This window comes from Stegodyphus dumicola, chromosome 3 (genome assembly GCF_044657685.1).
Source record: "Stegodyphus dumicola isolate Sdum_Otavi_A_Nest chromosome 3, ASM4465768v1".
Taxonomy (NCBI): Eukaryota; Metazoa; Arthropoda; class Arachnida; order Araneae; family Eresidae; genus Stegodyphus; species Stegodyphus dumicola.
In genome coordinates this window covers 275361297-275383977 of record NC_140770.1, presented here as the reverse complement: position 1 = coordinate 275383977, position 22681 = coordinate 275361297, and the positions used below count along the sequence as shown (strand labels likewise).

General features: G+C 30.0%; 1 protein-coding gene across 2 annotated transcripts in view; it reads left to right on the top strand.

The window, feature by feature from the left end:
- LOC118183065 (uncharacterized) overlaps positions 1 to 12760 on the top strand; it is a 53153-nt gene extending 40393 nt beyond the window's left edge. For both annotated transcript variants that reach the window (XM_085814183.1, XM_085814181.1), the window contains exons 11-12: positions 4124 to 4222; positions 9834 to 12760. In XM_085814183.1, coding sequence (XP_085670309.1) covers positions 4124 to 4222; positions 9834 to 10126 — 392 coding nt within the window. In that variant the 3' untranslated portion in view covers positions 10127 to 12760. The remainder of the gene's footprint in view (positions 1 to 4123; positions 4223 to 9833) is intronic.
- Positions 12761 to 22681: the final 9921 nt, after the last annotated feature.

Sequence of the window (22681 nt, the reverse complement as noted above, 5' to 3'; positions counted from 1 at the left end):
TTTATATTTTATATGTGGATTAAATAAAATGCCATAAGTTGCATATGAATATTCAGTTGACTTTTTCCAATCTTTGTTTCATTACAGCATGTTTCTGAATACATTTCATTTTCAATCATTAAGATAAAGGATAAATATCTGTGTAATATGATAAACATTTTAGGCCTTGTGGTATAATATATTTCAATAATGGATTGTGTAGCTATAAAACTGCTGATTAATTATTGCTTGTGGAAAGTATACATTTTCATAAGATTATTTGAAAATAAAAAGCTTTATAAGTATTTAATAAAATACACAACTGCATATGGAATACTTAAGTCTTTTCTTTATTAAATAAATGCATAAATCTCTGTATGAAATTAATTCACAATGAAATGGTATAATAAATTTTGTTTCCTGCTTTTGGCTGTGACAGTTTGAATTTTTTGAATTTTTAATTAGTTGATAGGGCACTTGTAATTGCTTAGCTTATTATAATTATTTTTTTAATATATATTTAACTGAAATTGCCATATCATTTTAGTCTGATAGCTTTTGTATAAAATTTTTCTCTCTCCCTTTTTTGGAAATTAGTGGTTAATTATTTAAGGTATTAGATTATAATCTGAAGTGTTCAGATTGTATTTTATTATTATTAACATTGTTTTTTATATTGTTCAGTTTTTTTAATGAAATAAACTAATAAAAAAAATTCTTGGTGTGTTGTAAATATTCAACAAGTCAGCTCAGACTGGTGCTTGATAAAATTACTTGATTGGTAGACTAGTATGCTGTTTTTGTAACAGCTGATCTGGAAAAAAAATTTCCACATTTACAAAACTATTTTTTATTATTTATTAGTCCAAAGGGATTTGAATCCCGAAGGACTATTAGTTTCGTTTTGGCATTTTGCGTCGGACTCATAAATGTCGGTTCACTTTTCAAACTGTTGCCACAAAATGTTAGAGTCCTGCATTATATTTGAAGAAATTAAATAATGAAAAATCTGCATAAATGTATATATATTTCTCGTATTGTGATAAAACAACGGTACATAGAGTCATCGAATTTTGAATAACGTAATCCTCCAACGAATATGAGCATGTAGAAGACCAAATTTGAAATTTGTTTTATGATCGATTTCCTATTTTTTAAAACTTTGACGAATTTTTGATTAACAAACTCAAGGATTTCAAAGTGAGCAATGGCAACGTTGTGCAGAAAAAACATTTTTATCTCCAGCGCGTGAGTCTCTGTATCGGAAATTCTAAAGATATGCTTGTTTTAAAACTATTTTGCGATATTGCTGTTGCACTGGATCTTATGGTTTAAGTGCGAGGAACATGATATTTATAAAAGAAAGGTAACACACAAAATGTTAAAAAACGCCCCTTTGGACGTAATTTAAAATCTGAAACATTTGAGATTTTTTTTTTTTTTTAATTTTATTTATTTATTTATTTATTTTTTATTTTGCCTCTGCAGGAAGGGCAGAAAACTGTAGAAGTGGCTTGACTGATTAATCTCTTAAATTGAAATTGAAAATAATTACTGTTATTTTCAATCTCTTAAAATCTCAATTAATCTCTTAAATCTCAATTAATTAATCTCAGTATTTAAAGTTATTTAGATTTCTGTTGTATTAAAAATGATTTAAAATCTGTATAGAAAAAAAATTAACCATAAAAATTCTAAATATTAATTAAATTTAAAGTAATGAAAATGTAGCTATTGTCATTGATCACAGATTAATTAACTTGTCAAGGGGAAGAAACCAATCTGCTATCAATTAACAATAACCAAATTAAGCAAGAGTTTTTCATTCTAAGTAAGGTTCAAATTAGTTATTTTGCTAGAGTAAGATCATAAGCTATGAATAATAATTGTTAAAAAGATATTAGTTTACTTCAGTCAAAAATTTTTGTCATAAACAAAATCTAAAATAAAAATAAAAATGAGTAAGATATTCGTTAGGAACTATTTTAAATGAGATTCTTATTTTAGAAAAAATATTCCCCAACACTCTCACAGTAATGTAAAAACAATAAAAACAATTAAAAAACTATCGATACTTGTACAAACTAATATATACAAAAGAAGACATTAGTAGAAAAATATACAAATGTATAACATTATTTTAGTTTAAAACATTATTTTATAATCAAACTCAAAATCAAAAATAAAAATGAAATTTACATTTTATAATGTAATGTGTAAAAAAGTAAATTAAAATTTATATATTCTTTTATATTAATATGTTAAGTTACAAGTAGTTATTTATATACAAATTTAGAAGCAATGCTAGGAAGGAAATCAAAATTAACTTACTTGCCTTCAAAATTTAAAACAAAATGGTTGAAATGTGAATGTATTCATATATATATTAAGATGCTTGTACAACAGTAAGTACATTAATTATTAATATTATTTTTATCATGTTTAAAAGTAATTAATAAAAGTTTTTCTTCTATAGTCATGATTTTCTGAGTGTAATAACTGAAAAAATTCCCAAATGAAATTAGAAGCACAATAATTCACAACATTTGGTTTTACTTTTGGGTTTGAATTTAACTTTTACCCTTTCCTATATGGATGACGAAACATGAATTTATTAATTGAAGAGTTAGTTTTGGAGGCAACTTCCCCATGATAAGTCTGTCTCCTGCCTGCTCAACAATTATTCGCTTATGCAATTTAATTTTTGGAATAATATATTTTTCATGATTTTAGATACATGCACTTAATTTACATAGGCTCTTAGAATTTAAATGATATTGTAAATTAGTGCACAGCAATAATAAATTTTATTTTTATTTTTGCAATTAAAATTTTCTTAATTAAATTTTATTTTATATTAGCTTTAAACAAATAGAGAATATTTATTAAATAATAATATATTTTAGGGTAGAAATATTATTAAATAGTTCATTAGTCTGAATCTTCGTTACAAAGTGAATTTAAGGCAGTTTGGGGCCCTTTTATGAAATGGCAGTGCCATTTTTCCAGTATAAGGTTTTCAGCTATGCAGCAAGTAATTGCGTTCTTGTTCAAGAATTTTTTCCCAACCCAAGTTTTCAGCTTTGTTGATTGAGAGTTACTTGGTAGTAGTTTTCTTGGTAGTACAAATGAGAAATCAGGCTTGAAATATTTCATGTAGTTTTGTCATTGCAGTAATTGATTTGTGAAATGGTATGCTGTCCTGTTTGAAAGAATGAATCGATCTCGGTTACTCATATTCTGTTTTTCATATACTTAACTTAATAAAATCTTACAGTAGGCTGTTGTTCTTGTAACTTTTCCCCCCTTCCATAAATAGGATAGTCTTCATCCTAGCCTAGAAGATGATCTGTTTGGCATCTCTCACTATCCATTGCTTTGTTTCAGGTGTGTCATGCTGCATCCATGTTTCATCAGAGTCTCAAACATTTTCACATATATTGATTAAGCTTCTCAAAACACTGCTTTGAATTGTCTTTTTATATGCATTTTTGGTTAACAGACAGTAGGTGGGGTGCCTATAATACACTTGTTTTTTTCACCTGCCCTTTCATGTTATAAGTTTTTACAGTGTCAGTCCTGGTGATGTTAACTATGTATGCAGAGCTTGCTTCACCTTCAAGTCCATGTTCCGTAGCATGTAAATTCTTTTATTCAGTTTTCAATTATAATAATCAGATCTAATTTAGGATCACATATCATTATTTTGTTTCTTTCTCTTTTCATAAGACATTTTTCAGTACAGTATGTTTGGCAGGTTAAAACAATTCACTGAAAACTGGCAGGAGAAACAGTTTATGTCTATCTTGGGTGGAAAAAAATAATTGTGATTAATTAATGGAAGCCATGGGGGCTTCAGAAATCTAATTGGGAATAGTTGAAACAAAGAAATCAGACCTCAAGATCAAAGAAATAAGCATTGCAACCCTTTTTAAGAATTGAATCATTGTCAAGCAAACATCTGAAATGAGAGAATGATGAGTTTTACCGACTGAGTTGTAAGTTTTACTTAATAAAATATTTGGAATGAAATGGCATAAATTACATTTTGTGCTGAATGTAGATTTTATATAGCTTCAATGATTTGTTTTAAAATTTTTACAAGAAAGAATGTATTGTGCTTAGTATACATTTCCTATTTCAGGTTCAGGGGCATGTAAACAAGCAGTTGCTAAAGCTAGAGATCGAGTACAACAATATAAACGTCACAATTATCGTCTAGTACCTTCAAGCTCAATCATAGGTTTGTTAAATATATCTTATATGTATAGTTTTATAAGTTTGTAGTTTTATAAATTTATCTTATGCAAGTATTTTTGTAGCAAAACTATTATGCCCATTCTTGATGTTTGGGAGGCTGAACTATTTCCATGCAAAATGTGTCTTTAATGAAATTACTTTTCTAAAAGTTATGTGTATTCTATGAAAAATTACTTTTCTAAAAAATCTTAGAAATGCCAAGAAAGAAAGGGAAAATAGTAATATATATACACTTATACACACATGTCCATATGTATCTTCAATGGTAAGATAATCATCCCGGAAAATTTACAATAAAACTCTGTTATAATGAAAAAAATATTGTAATACAATAAAGTATATGTAAGATATAACAAAATACGATGGCTGCTTTAAGAAATAATTGGCCACCTCAAAATTAAAGATTATAGATAACGATTATACATTTTATGCTGTTCATCAGTGTTCCCAAATTCGAGATCTTTCCATGTTACATAACACTGCTTGAAAAAGGGAAGTAAAACTCAATTTAAAATGCTTACATCGTACTTTTAAAACACGTGTACATGGAAATTATTGTGTTCTCACTATGATTAAAAAATATCTTGTCTGCAAAAGGATAATTTTTTTTTGTATGTGAGAAAATAAAGATTGGTGATTTGTCAAAATCCAGTTTTGATATCATCTTCATCTGTATTCCTTAACCATCAGTCATCACGGATATTGAAAACTGCTAAAAGTACCAGTGGTGTATATGCACTTAAAATTACTATATATATAAGGAACTTTTTGTCTTTTGCAGTTTTAATTAAATGGAATAGATAGTAAATATAATTCTTTTAGTTATTATAATATTTTTGGTTGTATGCTACTAAAAATAAAATCATGGAACTTTTAAGAAGTATGATTTCTAAATCAGAACTGTACAAATAGGAATTCAAGGAAAATGAATACAGTCAAAAGTCCATCCGTACCTCAAAGCTGCAAACTTTCTGCGCATGCGTTAACACATGCGCATAATACGTTTACGCCTGTGCGTTTAATGTATAACGGACAGTATAAGCTAAGCTAAAATTATCTAATTATCTATTTCAGTTAATGTTGCAGGTTGCGTTTTTCCTTAATCTTCGAATTGGATCCGGCTTATAATTTTTTGCAGACTGTTAGAGCAATTTTATAAAAAGTTAGCTTGAACTTTCGATTATGTCAAAAAGAGTTTCCAATTCTGCAGCTGCCAAAGGATCTACAAAGTGTTTCGATGTCCATTAAACAAAAAGTAGAATTGCTGCAAAAAATGGATAAAGTCATGAAGAAAGTGACAGAGTGATTTGTTTCTCTAACCATTCTGAAATTAGTTTATCAATTTCACGCTGGCTGCTCTGCGGTGGAGAGGGGGGGATGAACCGGAAGTTGATCTGTCAGCACTATCCTCATCTTCAGGGCAGATGTTTTTATTTTATTCGGCTTATAATTCCTCACTAAATCTAGTGTTTCATCTTGATGTACTCTGATATAATTTAAATCAATATCCTCGTCATTATAAATATCACGAATACACATCAAATACTTCTCTGGTTGCAATTTTCTAATTTCAACTATGCGTAATGTATGCTTTATGCATGCGCGTGTTGAAAGAAGTGTTTAATAAAGTAAACAAATAAATATTAAGCTTTTATTTTGTAAATTTTGATACCCTTTAGATCACAATTGCTCTTTATTTCATAAATTACGATTTCATATTTTTAATTGTATAATTTCTGCATGCCATCTTACCAGATTTAAACTGATGATCTATAATCCGGGAAAACCGATAATCCTGAATCACTGAAGTCCCGACCAGTTCGGATTAAAGACTTTTGACTGTATAGCTATTCTTGTATGTTTAATTTCTGTGTTATGGCTTCTGTACTTCCTTGAAATTCTGTTAATGTTGCTATACTTTTCTGATATTTGCTATTCGCATTCTCATATTTAGTTACAAAAGATCAAGAATATTGAGGTAACTAATTTTTTTACACATATTAGTATAATTAAATAAAACCTTGTTGCTAAAAAAATCTTTTATCTGCATGTTTTCTGTTGTATGTTTTTGGTCCATAAAATGTGAGGGAGTAACAAAGAAAATTACTGCCACTAAACGTTGAAAAATTATTTATTATAAAATAAGCATAGCAGTGAAGTATGTAATGTTTAATATTGCATTTCTTTCAAGGTCTTTCAGTTTGTGATATAAAGATTAATTTATTTAAATTTCTTTTTGATTTAGAAATCTGATCTTATCGTCATTTAAAATCATGAAGCAGCTAAAAATTAAGGATTAATTTTTTTTGATTAAAGGTCTGTTTTTGTTATTAGCTACGTTATAGTTATAAAAAAGAAATTATATCTAAAATATCACCAGAAATAAAAAATTAAGTGAAAGATATTCTGAGAAAATATCGTTTGAAAAATTTTTTTTTCAGTGTGTGTGATAGAACAAAGATACAAATTTTATGTTTGTTAGATTAATCGATAAGAAAAGATACCTGAAAAAATTTAGTACTAAATAAACAAACACGTATGTTAATGCAGCGATGGCTGGCATTCTGCCGAAACACTTAAGAGTTGGATGAATTACTTAACACATGGAAATTGTGTGCATGACCAGGGAAAGGCTTGAATGAAATACAAAGCACTAAAGTTTGTACATTAAATAGATATACCTATGTTACTGCAAACTACATGGTGCATATCATTTTTGAGGAGAAAACCTAAATGAAAAACATAAAATATTAAAAATTGTGCTTAGATATGCTTATGTACTAACTTCATGGTGCATATTTCTGAGTTGAAAGGGGTGAGGCTTAAATAAGAAAACATTGATCATTGAAAGTTGTACATAAAATAGATGGTGAGGGAGGGGAAAAAAAAAAGAAAAACAAGTGAAGATTATCATAACAAAATTGTTTTTCAGCTCTTGAGAAAGACTAACCTACATCTGATCATCTTCAAAATCAGTGTCAGTGCAAGATTGATTTCTGCATAACTTTGACCGTTCTTTTTATTCGCTCAGCATATTTTTCTATCTAAGCATGCATTTTATATTACTGTCATAATTGAAAATAGTAAACCATAGATTTAAAAAAGCTAAAGGAGAAAATATGTATATTCAAGTATAATAAAATCAATTTGAAGATGTGCATCTAAAAAAAAATGTGATCTTGTTGCAATTTTTTATTTTTATGGGAAGGAAAAATTTATCTTTGCTAGTAGTTTTTAGATATTTTGTACTGTTATTGTTGTACAACATCTGTATCTTATGTTGTAAAATTTTCAACTTTTAAGTAATGTTTGGTATGTTTTTCTGCTCAGCCATGAAATACTGAGCTTGTTTGGTCTTAGTTATAATAATTGAAAGTTCTAAAATTGTATCAGTAATTTAAAAAAAAATTTTTTTTTGAAGCTAGGGAATTAGTTAATATAATATTTTTTTTCAGGAGGGCAAGTATATTGAATTAATTTGCATAATTGGAAATTTTTCAATTTGGTAAAAGGTCAGCATAAGGAATTGGCTAATTTTTGGATTAAAATACCTTGAAAATGAAACATTTTAATTATCTCATATGATAAATGGAAATGATGAGCTTTTATGTTATATCATTTAGACTAGAAGTTCTCAACCTGTTTTTCATCATGTACCCCCTTTTACCATTGCTAGAAGATTGTTCCCCTCTTCCCTTCCAAAACTAAAAAAAATTTTACGTTTTGCCGGCGCAAATCTCGCCAAGTAGACTTTGTTGGATACAACACACAATATACACATTAAAAATGTTAACTAATGCTAGTTTTTTTTTTTTTTTTATTTTGAAGGCATAAACATTTTAATATCATTTAAAATTTTTTAAAAAGACAATAAATAAAGACAATAAATTTGTTAAAAAGACATTAATTAAGGAATTTACTATGCTTTCATGGTGCAGTTCATGGTGCAGTTTCATGGTGCATGGTATCTTTATTTGCCAGTTCATATCACATGACCCCAAGTGATCTCATCTCACGTAAACTATGCTACAAAAATCTAATTCTCTCAGTAATTATCTACATTAATTTCAAGTTAAATCTTAACTTGGAATACAAGTTTAAATGCAAGAGTTATATCAATTCGTACGAATAGCTTACTCAGAAATTATGTAAAACTGCAGTGCTTTACTTCGCTAGTGCATTCTCATTTGAATTGATGAATTTAATCCTTTATTTTGCCGTTTTTAGATTTTCGCCTTCAGTTGAGAGGTGTGATTGCATCCTAATGGACATAATTACCGCAAATGGCTTTAGGGCATAAAATTGAACTATCTTGTAAAAACTCTATGTAATTGTATGCCAATATTGAAAGAAACAATCAATCTGATAGGAAATGGTTGTGACTTGTTTTGAAAGTGAGGCATAAAATGTTACCAGCGAGGATATGCCGTTTGGCATCGGTTGTACTATTTTTGGCGACTTTATCGCCTGTGCAGGCAAAATGGAAAAGTACCAAAACTTAGTAAAACTAGTTGTTTATTTTCATAAACTAAAATTGATTATTTAACAGCTAAGTAAAATGCTGGGCTTATTCCAACCTTTAAACTATGAATTTCCCCCCTGGTTGGGATTTAGACCATTTGTCTTTTAAATTGTCTGTTTTATTTTGTCTATTTTTGTTACTAAAACAAATACTCTATTAAGGTAGACTCCTAATAGTGGTAATACCAGGGACAGTGTCCATGGTTAATCCAAAATCAGCATTAATCTGACAGCAATTTAAAAATAAACAAACAAACAGATGAATAATGAATACAAGAAAGAAGTGTAACCCATTTTATAATTAACAGAAAAACACTATTTACAATTTATCTGTATTTTTAAGCAGTTTAATTTGGAAAATAAGTTTGGTTATGTAAATTAAATTATCCGCCAGAGTGAGAAAATATTTTGAAGTACAAAGAACAATGTTTTTGTTTATATTAGTCTTGCATGTCAGTAGGTATCAGTGGTAAATGAAAGAATAAGCTCTGCACTTAATTTATTTTTAAAGTTTAACAGCTTATTATTTAACAGATGATTTATAAATGCTTATATATTTCAGAGCACAGTTAAATTATATAATAGCTATTGTGTTTAAAAACAATTTCCTAATACTGTATCATCATCTGCTCTTGTTGTATGCATTTTATACTCTTCATAGATATAAATATATACACACATTTTCTTTAAAAATTGGGCTTTATTTTAATGATTTAGGACTCATTTGTCCGTTGTTCTGCACTAACAAAATAAAATTTTTGTTTAGAGAAAACTGGTTTATGCAATCCATTCAACATGCTACCTGTTAAGTGGGAGTTGACCATATTTATAAAAATAAATAAATAAAAATTACATATGAAATGATGTACGGGAATCTTTGAAAAAATTAAAAAGTTAAGAACTTTAATTAATGTGCTTGCAAGAATTGATTTTTAAATTGTTAACTTTCTGTTTATATTGTCATTATATTTTACACTCTTGTGCTTGCTAAAAAGAATTGATTTTTTAAATAGTTTACTTTCTGTTTGTATTGTCATTATATTATACACTTTTTCCACCCTTTTTATTTACAGAAGATCCTCCACCACCTTACACTCCTGGTTTCTACAACCCTGCTACTGGCAGACCATACAATGAAGCCACTGATAACTGCTTGAACAATCAAGCTCCTGTGATTCAAAGGCAAAGAGCTGTTGCAGCAGTCACCATTTCTCCTTCCTGTCCTCCTTATCCTTCCCCTTCCCCTCCATATTATGTTACCTCTTCCAGTGCGCCCAGCACGAGGCATTCTACCGATGTTCAACGAAACCTCGATAACAACTACGAAGATGAAATATCAGGAGCTATGGGTGCTACAAATATTTGAGATTAACCTTAATTTTTTAATCCAGTCCTTGGATATTTTATTATTTCTTTAATGAGTTAGAAATGAGACATATATTTCCTAAGCCGTTCTAAGTCGATTTAATGTGTGTGTGTATATAGAAAACTGCAAGAAAAATGCAAAACAGTTATTTTTTTCTAGTATAATTTAAACTACACACTGCTGCCATGTGATGAACAGTGATATCCGCCATCAACTATAAAAAAAAAAAAAAAAAAAAAAAAAAAAAAAAAGCAAGGTGTTGTGTATATTTTTTTTTAATGGCATGTTTATCTTGAATCTCCATTTTTAAATGTCATTTCCATTGTTTTTGTTGTGGATGTTGACTACTCTTAAAACTGTTGGTTAATCAAAAGATCACTTTTTCTTTTTCTCCTGGAAGGAGGGTTAGCTGATAAATATTAATATTTTTTGTGACAGTATTGTATTCAGAAAGTATGTAAATTTTTAATGATTGTTGTATTTTATTTATTGGTTTAAAGTTTATTGAAAGCACTTATAAATAAATAAAATATTTTTTGGATGCAGTGCTGCTTGGGTATTACACATTTACAACAGTGTAACTTTTAATTAAAATATTTACATTACTTGCTTAGATAAAGATTTTCTTTCGGAGGGAGGGCATTCGCTTATTATTATATTTCCTTGTTGTATATAACTGAGTGAAATAGGATTTATTAAGGTCTGAAGGTGCACCATTGTTTGTAATGAGCGTAAAGAATGGTAACTGAAGTTAAGAGATTTATTATGTAATGAATAAGCAACAGAATGAGCTATAATTTTTGGCATTTAAAAAAATTATGAATAAAGAATTTTGGGATAAATCTCATTGTATAATTTCTTAAAAGTGATATTATAATCTCATCGGTCTTTCCATGTTAAACTATCTCAGTTGCTTGTAAATTCTGGTTGTGCTATACTAATTTATGGCTAGGTAATGGTAATAAGTGAAAGGGAAATAGTGTTGAAAATTTCATATCATATCAGATATTGATAGAATTTTCTCGAAATATTTTGAATTAATTGCTTGGATATTCTGGAATAAACTATTGTAAACATTTCTCTTTTAATTGGTTATAAAGAATATGCCATGAGTGGAGCATTTGATAGTGGTAGGCATTGATTTTTTGGTATTATGTACACTGCAGAGAGTTTTTTTTTTATATTATGCTGATACTTATTACATGCGCATTATATAGGGATTCCTTTTCTTTGTGTGTGGAAATGATTTCAAGTAAATGTATACAGTTATGAAAATGATTTCATGTAAATTATGAAATATTATGAAGTATGTATCTATGTATTAATTCTTGCAGCAACTTTATCATGACAGATGTCAGTGTTATGTGGATTACTGTGTAGATAATGTCTTTGAATTGTTGGAATGTCTGAGGTTTGGTGACATTCACCTGGTCTTTGATATGTCTAAATAAAGAAAAAAAAAAAAAAATCCTGTACTAATCAATCTGGCAACTGTGGATGTCTGTAACTATCTGCATTTCATGAAATCATTCAGTACCCAGAAATAGTCTGAAGGTGCACCATTGTGATCTTGACTTTTTGTAATGTTACTGCATCTTGCTGGCATCATATTTTAGGCCTGATCTCCACTGTAGGATGGATAAAATCCACACCTTTGTTGCATATTGAGTGCCAGTGGTTTTTACATCATCATCAAAGAAATGAAGCCCAAGGGTCCTCTGTGATGCAACACCACATGGTATACTTGACAGGATTTAATGGATGCTGATGAATAGCTTACAATTCTCTACATTGAAAATCTTCGGTTGTGTTTGTTTATGTACCACTTCAAGCATATTAAAAAAAATACCCTTATTTTTATTTTTGAAGATAACAGAAAAAAATCTGATGTTGGCCTGGTTAACGTTAACAGTATTCAGCACTGCAAACCCCTTAAATTCTAGCTTATGCTGTAAGTAGCTATTATGTGTAAACCTGAGAAGCACTGTTCAAGGGAACTGTGCTTGCCTTTAATCCTGTTTCACTGTTTATTGATACTGAAAAATAGACTTACAAGTGCCCTTCGTATACACAAATGTGATACAACTCCTCCTTTATTTAATCTTTTTTGGCTATAAATGGTCTAATAATGTATATGATGTACTTAATGATATTAGTTGTGATTAATAGTGCCCCCAAATCCTCTTATGTTATATTCCCTGCTGTAAAATTTTGTAACATCTTCCTCGATCTTCCAGTTTTAGACTGTATAACATTATCTAAGTTAGTCATCTGCTCAAGTTTTATTGCTGGATAGCAAAAATATATTCTTATTTTAATTTATTTTCTGTCTTATTAATATAAAAATGATCAAATACTAAATTATTTCAGCAATCTTGGAAAAAGTACTTCTTATATTGTAGAATTTTGCGAATTTCATATGTGATTTATTTGATTTCTTAAATTTGTTTTGCTAAAATAAGTATTTAATGGCTCGTTCTGTTAATTTATCTGTGCATTATAAGTACAAAATCAAACATTATAAAATTTTTGTAAGAATCATGTATCATAGATTAATTTAAATGATGTAATAATTTTCTGATAACTGTAATAATAAATGACTATTATGAAATAAAAATAACTTTTTGGTTGAAATTTTAATAAGGAAAAAAGTAAAAATTTTGAATAATGAATATTATCCCTATGAATTGAGAACCTACTTTTGTTAAGTATGCAGTTCTGTAACAGTTGTAAACTAAATTTAAAGCTATATTGCTATTAATATCTTTAGGGATCCTAATTTATCTGTTTGTGTGTTTAATTAAAATTATTGTGAATGGGAAAAAAATCAAATCTGTTAGAGAATTATTTACTGCAGAGTCTCATATCCCCCCTCAAAAAAAGAGAGGGCCAACTACCCTGCTTTTTTATGGGTGATTCTCTGTCATAGAATCTTTTGATTTTTACTTAACAACAAGAAATGAAATTTATTAATGCAACTTAAGTTGTGCAGATTCCATTCCCCCACCCGTAGTGATCTCCAGTATTTCCAATAAATAAATCTGAATTTTGTTAACATGCTGTAGATATTTGTACAAATTTTTATGAAAGATGCAACCAGTGTTAAATTATTTAACATTGGTTGAATCATCATAAAAAGTTAGTATTTGTATTTAACCTTTTTTTTTTTTTTTTTTTTACATTAGTAATTTAATACAGTATTAGCTTTATCACATAATATTTAGTACATTAATTACTAATACTATTTTCATCATATTTAAAAGTACTTTGATAAAAAGCTTTCCTTTCTTAATTTGCCCACCAGAAGCATAGACTGGTAGTTTATCCCAAACTGAAACCTAGGGAAACATGGTTGATTTTCATAGTTTTCCCCATATGTAATAGGAATATGAGCGAAATTTTCTTAGAAAGACCACCACAAAGGCATCCCTTCCTTTAGGCAGATAGCTCTTATGTGCTTTGCCTTATTCATATGATCAGCCAAACTTTCTACTCTGACTTCCTTGGTATAAAAATGTAAAAAATTACAAAATGAAATTAGTCAAAGAACATAACGTTTAGAATATGTAATTAAGTGTTAGTATATTTTACATCAGAACCATATTATAAATAGTACAATAATTCATGCATTCTGAAGTAAATTTAGTCAGTTTTGAATTCTTTTGAAATGTCGTCACCGTACACTATGAAAACCTTCCCGAAACCAACTCCACTATTTCTTACTTCAAGTTATGTGTACAGAAACACTACTAATATTTTATTCCATTTGATAGTAATTGCTTTGTATCTGATAAAGTCACTGCCCTTTAAATAAATAAATAAATATTAAAATAATTTTAAAGTTGCCCCCCATAACACAAGACATCCTCAGGATATCTTATTTAAGTCGCAATGTCCCGGGAAGCAGTTAGGATATCCTAAGGATGTTGATTCTCAGATATCCTGAGGACTTCTTAAGTCAACATCCTGAGGATTCAAGTCTCAATGTCCCGGGATATATGAAGATCTCCTCAGGATGTTGATTTTCGGATATCCTGAGGAGTTTGTAAATCAACATCTTAAGGATGTCCTGTTCAAGTCGTAATGTCCCGGCATATATGAAGATCTCCTGAGGATGTTGTTTCTCAGATATCTTCGGTACTTACTTTTTATGGAAGCTCATATCTGAAAATATTAAAGTAACCTTGTACCACACGCAAGTCATAAGAATCGAAATCTTACTCTATGGATTACCTATTCTGCATATGAAAATTTAATTGTTATGCTTACACTGGTTTTCGTATATTTTGGCTGTAAGTATTAAGTAATAATATTTTCAAATTTTTGTTGTTGTTTCACAGTGCCTATTGATCAGAGTACTTTCTTACAAATTATAGGCACGTGTTTTCATCCATTTTGAGTTTCATATTGAAAGTGTGTTTACGATTAAATTCTAATTGCTACATAATATATTTTGTAAACATTATTTTAGATACTTTTCTTATATCTTTGAACACAAATATTATTTACGTTACAGGTTAACTCAGAAAATCTTTTACAAAGACATTTATCCTATGAACAGATGGGCATGATGTGCATCCATGCCTTATATGGCATTCAAACTTGAGCCCTTCTGTACGGCAATCAGTCACTATAATCACTTACCCGTCTCTGAGGCACTAATCAGAAATATCAAGTTAGAAAAGTATTCTATTAAATTCATTGATAGTTCTTAGCATAGAAATAACTATACTTTGAAACTGCAAAAGAAAAAAATACTTTTTGATCTGTTACACTATTATATTAGTAATGAATGATGTTTAGTGCTGTGCACTAATAAGTAACAATATTTTTTTTTTAACAAACGAAATTTTAGTTTACAGACGCAGTTAAAAACTAGTCTGTACGAGGTTTAACCTCCTTTAATTTGAATTTATAAACAGAAGAATAATTTTATTGGGCTAAAAAATTCATTGCAGTTTCTTCGTTCATTTTCTGGTAAGTTCTTTAATAATGAGAATTAGTCTTTCAAAGCGACTGAGGTAAAAAGTAACTTATTTTTTACCTCTCTGTAATAGGAAAATAAGGTTTGAGAATGGGAAGAACTAACAGTAAGTTCTTACTCTCCTCAAACCTCACTTTGCTACCTCTTTAACCATACAAATATTCGGTCTTTGCTAAACAAAGCGCGAAAAAAATATATCCAGCGCTCTGTGATCTTATACGTTATGCCGACAATGCTACATGACTCCTCATAATTAAACAATAATTGCTGCTTTATTAATTTATTTGTAACATCCAGAAAATGCAGTAAACACGTTTCTTCAAGGTATATAACACAAAGTTAAATGTTGTTATGAAAACTCAAAATTAGATAACGGATTAAATAGATGTTCAAACTTTAAATTAAAAAGATTTAATTTTTAAATTAAACGCGTTCTTTAAACTCAGCACTTTTATTACTTTATTTTATACTATAAATAAGAATTGAAGTTGAAAATCTTAAAGTTTCGTTTCCATCATTATCATTGTCCGTAAAACTGCTTCTCAAATTTTCTTTGCTTTTGAGAAACCGAGCTCCGCTCAGAATGTAACACCTCTGAGCACTTTTTCTGTAGCCGATGCCCCAAGAAGATTTCTCTTTTGTTAACGTGGCAGATTTATGTGTCAAACCTTCCCTTCTTTTGTATCCCCCTACAAGGGAAACATCCCTTCACAACAAAGTACGCAGAACACCCCCAACGGTTTTAATTGCTCCGTAATAGTGATATCCTTGAAGAACCCCACAAAGTGGAAAGTACACGTATCCAGAATTCAGCTATTCTGCTAAACATTAATAGCCGTCGTTCCAAATTTTCTTTCAGTTACGAACTGACTTGCTGACGCTTGCAAGCGTTACATTGACAGAGTGTGAAAAGTAAGTTTCTAAATGTTTCCTTTATTCTACAAAAATGATCAGAACTAAAAAAAAATATCTCAGATACCTAAAAGACGGATTTACAGCAGAATAAATCAACGTATATTATCGGATTCGTCAGAAGATGAAGTAGTATTTAATTTTGAAAAAGGACTGTGTCGAATTTTCGCGCTAGCAAATATTCTTTAAGTTCCATTTCAAACTGTGATTCAAAATATGAACTTTTATGTCTCAAGAAGAACTGACTGATGACGATTACCAAAACGATTATCCCATTTTAAGGAATATTCCAAATATAGGACTAATAAATATTCCGTTAGACTTTATGTCCCTTGTGTGCTTAGGAGTAGTACAAAAAATGATTACTATTAGGATAGGTGGAGGCACCTTACAAGCACGATTACCACATAAAAATGTTGAACTAATTTTTTTTAAATGACCAGTTTTTAAAGCCTTATGTACCAATTGAATTTGCAAGAAAACCAAGGAACCAACTCTAAAAGAATTGAAACACTGGAAAGCTACAGAATGCCGTCAATTTTTACTGCACACTAGCCCACTTATTTATTATTTTTTTAAAATTTAACAAAAAGCTACATGATCATTTTTTACTACTTCATATTTCGATTAGACTCTTATGCAAAATACAGAATCAGACGGCAATTGATGAATACGCACAGTCTCTATTAAAACTCTTCGTAGTAAATTTTGGGCTTTATTATAAAAAACAGTATATTGCTCATAATGTTCACGGCCTACTGCATATTTGCGAAGATGTAAAAATGTTTGGGCCGTTAGATAATTACAGTGCATTTAAATTTGAAAGCTATATATCTTCTATAAAAAAATTGATTAGAAAATCTTCCGCTCCATTACAGCAAATAGCAAGACGAACTCATGAACTGTTTAATCATACTGTAGCCATGAATAATGATTCAATCGACATAACCGACTTAAGTTCAGAATTTCAAAATTTACACACATCTGGTCCCCTACTTAAAGGTTATTAAATGCTTAATTTTATTATTGAATTTTGAATACAAATTAACTGAAGTCAGAACTGAATTTGTAGAATAATTTAATTATGAATATATCGAAGAATTCAGTTTTGGGCTATTGAATGGTTAAAAATGATCGAAAGATTTTTAATATTTTAAAGCAAAATTTTCTCTTATAATATTTTGTAATAATAATTCATTTCAAGTCTCTTGCTCAGTTTTAGATATATTTACAAATTATTAAATAAATTGAAATTCAAATTAGAAAAAAAATTGTATAAATATTCTTAAAAGTTGTTATTTTTCCATAGTAACCACAGATGGAGGACCTGAGACTGTCTGTGGAAAATAAGCAAGTTTCAGGTTATCACAGCACCTTCACTGGAATATAAAGAAGATTTCTGGGGATATATTGGGATGTAACATTAAGCAGTTGAGAGTATGTATTTAAGAGGTTAAAGGGATATTGTAACTAGTATTTCAAATCCTGATAACATCCCATACGCTGTCGGTGGGACCTAGATAGGATGTCCTAAGGATATACTGGGATGTGACATTAAGCACTCGGGAGGATGAGTTTAGGAGGAAACTGGGTTATTACGGGATGTCCTGAGGATGTAGTAAGTAGGACTTTAAATCCTAATAACATCCCATACGCTGTCGATGGGATATAGATAGGATGTTTTTAGGATATAATGGGCTGTGTTTAGGAGGTTAGTGGGATATCCCGGGATGTCCTGAGGATGTAGTAAGTAGGAGTTCATATCCTAATAACATCCCGCACGCTGTCAATGGGACTTAGTTAGGATGTCCTAAGGATATCCCGGGATGTGACATTAAGCACTCGGGAGGAGGTGTTTAGGAGGTTCACGGGATATTCCGAGATGTCCTGAGGATGTGCGCATATCCCGCGAGCAACATCCTCGGGATATCCCAAAGATGTTTTTGTGCTATGTGGGGCTTTCCTTTAAATAAATAAAGGTTAAAAAGAAATGTGAAGGCTTTCTGATTTTATATTACGCCCAAAGGGGCACTTTTTTAATGTTTTGTGTGTTACCTTTATTTATTAAATTTAATATTCTTCCATAAAATTCAAGTCAACAGCAGTATCACAAAATAATTAAAAAAAAAAGAGCATATGTTTAGAATTTTCGGTACACAGTCTTCGCGCTGGCGATAATTTTTTTTTTTTTTTTCCTTCCATACAGTATTGCCATTGCACGCTTTGAAATCATTGAGTTTCTTAAACAAAAACTCATAAATGCTTTACAAAATATGAAATAGATAGTAAAACAAATTCCAAATTTGGTCATCCAGGTGCCCATATTCGGGTGGGGGATTGCGTTATTCAAAATTTGATGGCTCTATGTACCATCATTTTATCACAATGCAAGAAACATATACAGTCAAAAGTCGTTAATCCAGACTCGTCGGGACTTTGGCGATTCCGGATTATCGATTTTTCCAGATTATAGATCATCAGTTTAAATCACGTAAGATGGCATGCAGAAATTCTAAAATTAAAAATATGAAACCGTAATTTATGAAATAAAGAACAATTATGATCTAAAGAGTATCAAAATTTACAAAAAAAAAAAAAAAAAAAAAAAAAAAAAACTTAATATTTATTTGTTTACTTTATTAAAGAGTTGTTATTTCTTTCAATGTAAGTTGTTTAAGTTGCTTTGTTTTATGTGATAATACTTTCTCTTTAATTCTACAAACAGACATCATTTCTTGTTCAGTTACAAAGTTCCGCTGTTCAAGTCCCGTAATTGCTGTGCCGAGAATACCGACTAACTTGTCAATCGAAATTTTTTCGTTTTCACTAACCTCTCTGTCACCTTCTTCATGTCTTTATCCATTTTTTGCAGCAATTCCACTTTTTTGTTTGATGGACATCAAAACATACTTTCGTTTTTTAGATCCTTTGGGAGCTCCAGCATCGGAAATTCGATTTGATATAATCGAAAGTTCAAGTTTACTTTTGTAAAATTGCTCTTACAGTCTGCAAAAAATAATAAACTGGATCCAGTTCGAAGATTAAGGAACAACGTAATCATCAACATTAACTGAAATAGATAATTAGATAATTTTAGCTTATAGCGTCTGTTATACATAAAACGCGCATGCGAAAACGTATTGTGCACTTGCGCACACACATATGCGCAGTTGTAAAGGTCTTACACGCACGCGTAAACGCCTATGCGCATGTGTCAACGCGGCGCATGCGCAGAAAGTTTTTAGCTTTGAGGTCCGGATTATGGGTGTCCGAACTTTTGACTGTATACATTTATGTAGATTCTTCATTATTTAATTTCTTTAAATATAATACAGGGCGATAATATTTGTTGGCAACAATTTGAAAGTGACTCAAAATTTTTAAGTTTTTGATGCAAAATGCCAAAATGAAATTGACAGCCCTTCTGGAATAACCCCCTGTGGAATAAAAAAAAAAAAAAAATTTACATTTAATACTATATTAAAATTGAATATGTCTGTTATTCATTAATGAACTAAGTAGTTTAAAAGCAATAAACACAGTGACTTATCTTTAATTAATTATTGCCTAGACCTGTGAAATGATATTAGCTGGATTTATTAAAATTATTATATACATTCGTTTTTACAGTAACTATTTTAGGTGACTGTCATTCATTGCCATTGGCTAGTTTTTTTAAAAGTGATAGAGAAAACAAAAATGATTCGAGGCAACCATGACCAGAATAATTGCCCTTCTGTGCTGAAAATGTATGACAACACTTTAGCTGTATAAGAAAATTGAGCTTTTAAAAAAATTGTGATTCTGCTGTTGAATTTTCTGTGGCATAAACATGAAGAAAGTGATGTATAACAATACAGTTAAAAAGGAAAAAAAAAAAAAGTTATGTCAGGTGGAGTGAATCCTAGAATAGGTTGGTAAACCGCAAGCCCAATAAGACTATAAATACCTAAGCAAACCCACTAAAATTGGATCCTTTTCAGATTTTCATTTTCTCTCTTTCTCCCTCCCCCCAATATTCCGCTTAAAAAATTCAACAGGATTAAGTATACAGAGATTAAGTATGTTAATAAAATATGTGGCATAATTCAGAATGCCTAATTTGATTTTTTTTTTTTTTTTTCTTTTTACATTTCATAACACAGAAAGGTAACCAATATATATAAAAGTGTGAAATGTCTAAATTTTATATATGAGTATTAGGTGTTACTTTCTTTATTTATACATTAATGATATAGTGTGAAAATTTGTGTGAAATGTATTTCAATATGTCAATAACTGTTCTTACAGTGTGTGTGTGTGTGATTATGGCAAAGCCTTGAGGGCTATCGGCCAAAGGGGAGGGATGCCTTCGTGGAGGACTTTCTAAGGGAAACTGGCTCGTATACAATTTACATATGGGGAAAACCACGCAAACGCCCATGCGGGATTTGAACCTCGGACTGAACTACCAGTGTTCAGTGACTTTACCGCTCAGCCACTGGCTCTTACAGTGGGAAAAATGCCTTTTTTTCAATTCATTTCAGGCTTGGGGGCTTAAGCACCACATATCCCAAAAATTACAGGGGTAAGCCTGAGGGCAGGCTAGTCGTTTAAAACTGCTCTCCATTGTGTTCAAGTGATGTGCAGACGACAATACACAAAAAATGCTTTCTCTTGTATAGGTGCTTTTTCTTAAAAAGAAATTTTTAAATGACAAAATAGTATCTTCTACAGTTAATATCCATATAATATTTATCATTCTGCAAATTAAAATTTCTTACAAACATAACATTGATCAGTATCATAAAAATGATGGTAATATATTAATTTAAAAATAACATTAAAATGAAATATTTTTTTTTCCTCCTGTGATATTTTAAAGATACTTTCCATTTGACTGGAATTTTTTTATTCTAAAAAATAAGGTAATAAATGCTATAAAGAACAGTTTCTGAAAAACTTCTTCGAGAAAACAAAAATGCTACTGTGCTATTCAAAATATAATTTCAATTTATCTTTTATATTTTTTTGTAATTGTTTCAGAATTTAAATGTGTATCAGTTTTCTTTTGAAAATTCTGATTTTTAGCCCAAAGGGCTGTTAATTTTGTTTCGGCATTTTGCGTTGGTTCACTATAAATGTCGGTTCACTTTTCATGTTGCCGCCAAATATTAGAGCCCTATATAATATTAAAGGTTTCTCGCTCTGTAATAAAACTGTGATATCCAATTTTGAATAACGTACGTTTCCACCTGAATATGGGCGTCTGAAAGCCCAAATCTGGAATTTGTTTTATTATCTATTTTCATATTTTGTGAAATTTTAACGAATTTTTGATTAACAGACTCAACGATTTAAAAGCGAGCAATGGCAACGCTCTTGCGGGGGGTACCTTTTTATCTCCAGCGCGTGGAACTGTGTATCAGAAATTCTAAAGATATGCTCATTTTAAAATTATTTTGCGATATTGCTGGTAACTGAATTTTATGTTTCAAGAGCAAAGAACATGATATTTAATAAATAAAGGTAGCACATAAAACATTAAGAAAACACCCCTTTGGACGTAATTTAAAATCTGAAACATTTCTGATTTTAAGTTCAAAGAGAATTTGTCCCTGAAGAACTATTGTTTTCGTTTTGGGATTTTGTGTTGGAACCCTATAAAGGGCCTAACACTTTTCAAATCATTGCCACCAAATACTATCAACCTGTATTATATTTGAAGTAATTAAATAATGAAGAATCTGCATAAATGTATATATGTTTCTCGCATTGTGATAAAACAACAATACCTAGAGCCATCCAAATTTGAATAAAGTAATCATACTCCAAATATGGGCATCTGAAAGCCCATATTTGGAATTTGTTTTATTATCGATTTCATATTTTGTAAAACTTTAACAAATTTTTTATTAACAAACTCGATGATTTCAAAGCCAGCAATGGCAACGTTGTACAAAAAAAAGAATTTTATCTTCAGCGTGCGAGACTCTGTATCAGAAATTCTAAAGATATGCTCAATTTAAAACTATTTTGCAATATTGCTCTTGAACTGAATTTTATGGTTTAAGTGCGAAGAACTTGATATTTAATAAGTAAAGGTAACAGACAAAATGTTAGAAAAAAGCCCCTTAAAATTGGAACTTTTCAGATTTTTTTTTTTTTTTTTCTAAATTCTTCTGGCATTTTGCTGTTACAGATTTGGCAGGGATAATTTTTCTTTCGTATTTTAGACCTTCCATCTCCGAAGGTCTAAGGCAGGATTAATATACCTATAATTTCCAGAAAAATGTTGGTGAAATGAAACCTTTCCATGATATAACCACATATTGGACGCCTTTCATAAGAAATTTGTGATGAATTTCTCATTTTTGGAGAATTTTTGGAAGAACAATGAAAACCAAATTATTTGAATTTCTCCTTTTGATCCCAGAAGTTGTTCGAATAATATCTTTCCTTTATATTCGTATCTCTCAACTAGACGTGTTAACAGTTTCATGTTGCTGGCCATGAGAGGGCGTTCCTCTTTTAATGTTTATTGGTCTCCCCCCGCCCCGCTTTGCGGACTTTTTGATGGAGGTGTAGTGGCAACGGCAGAAAATGATGAATGATATTCTCTAAGCAAACTACTTGTAAATAGCTGCGAATAAAAAAATTTCTGCATGATAAAAGGGCAA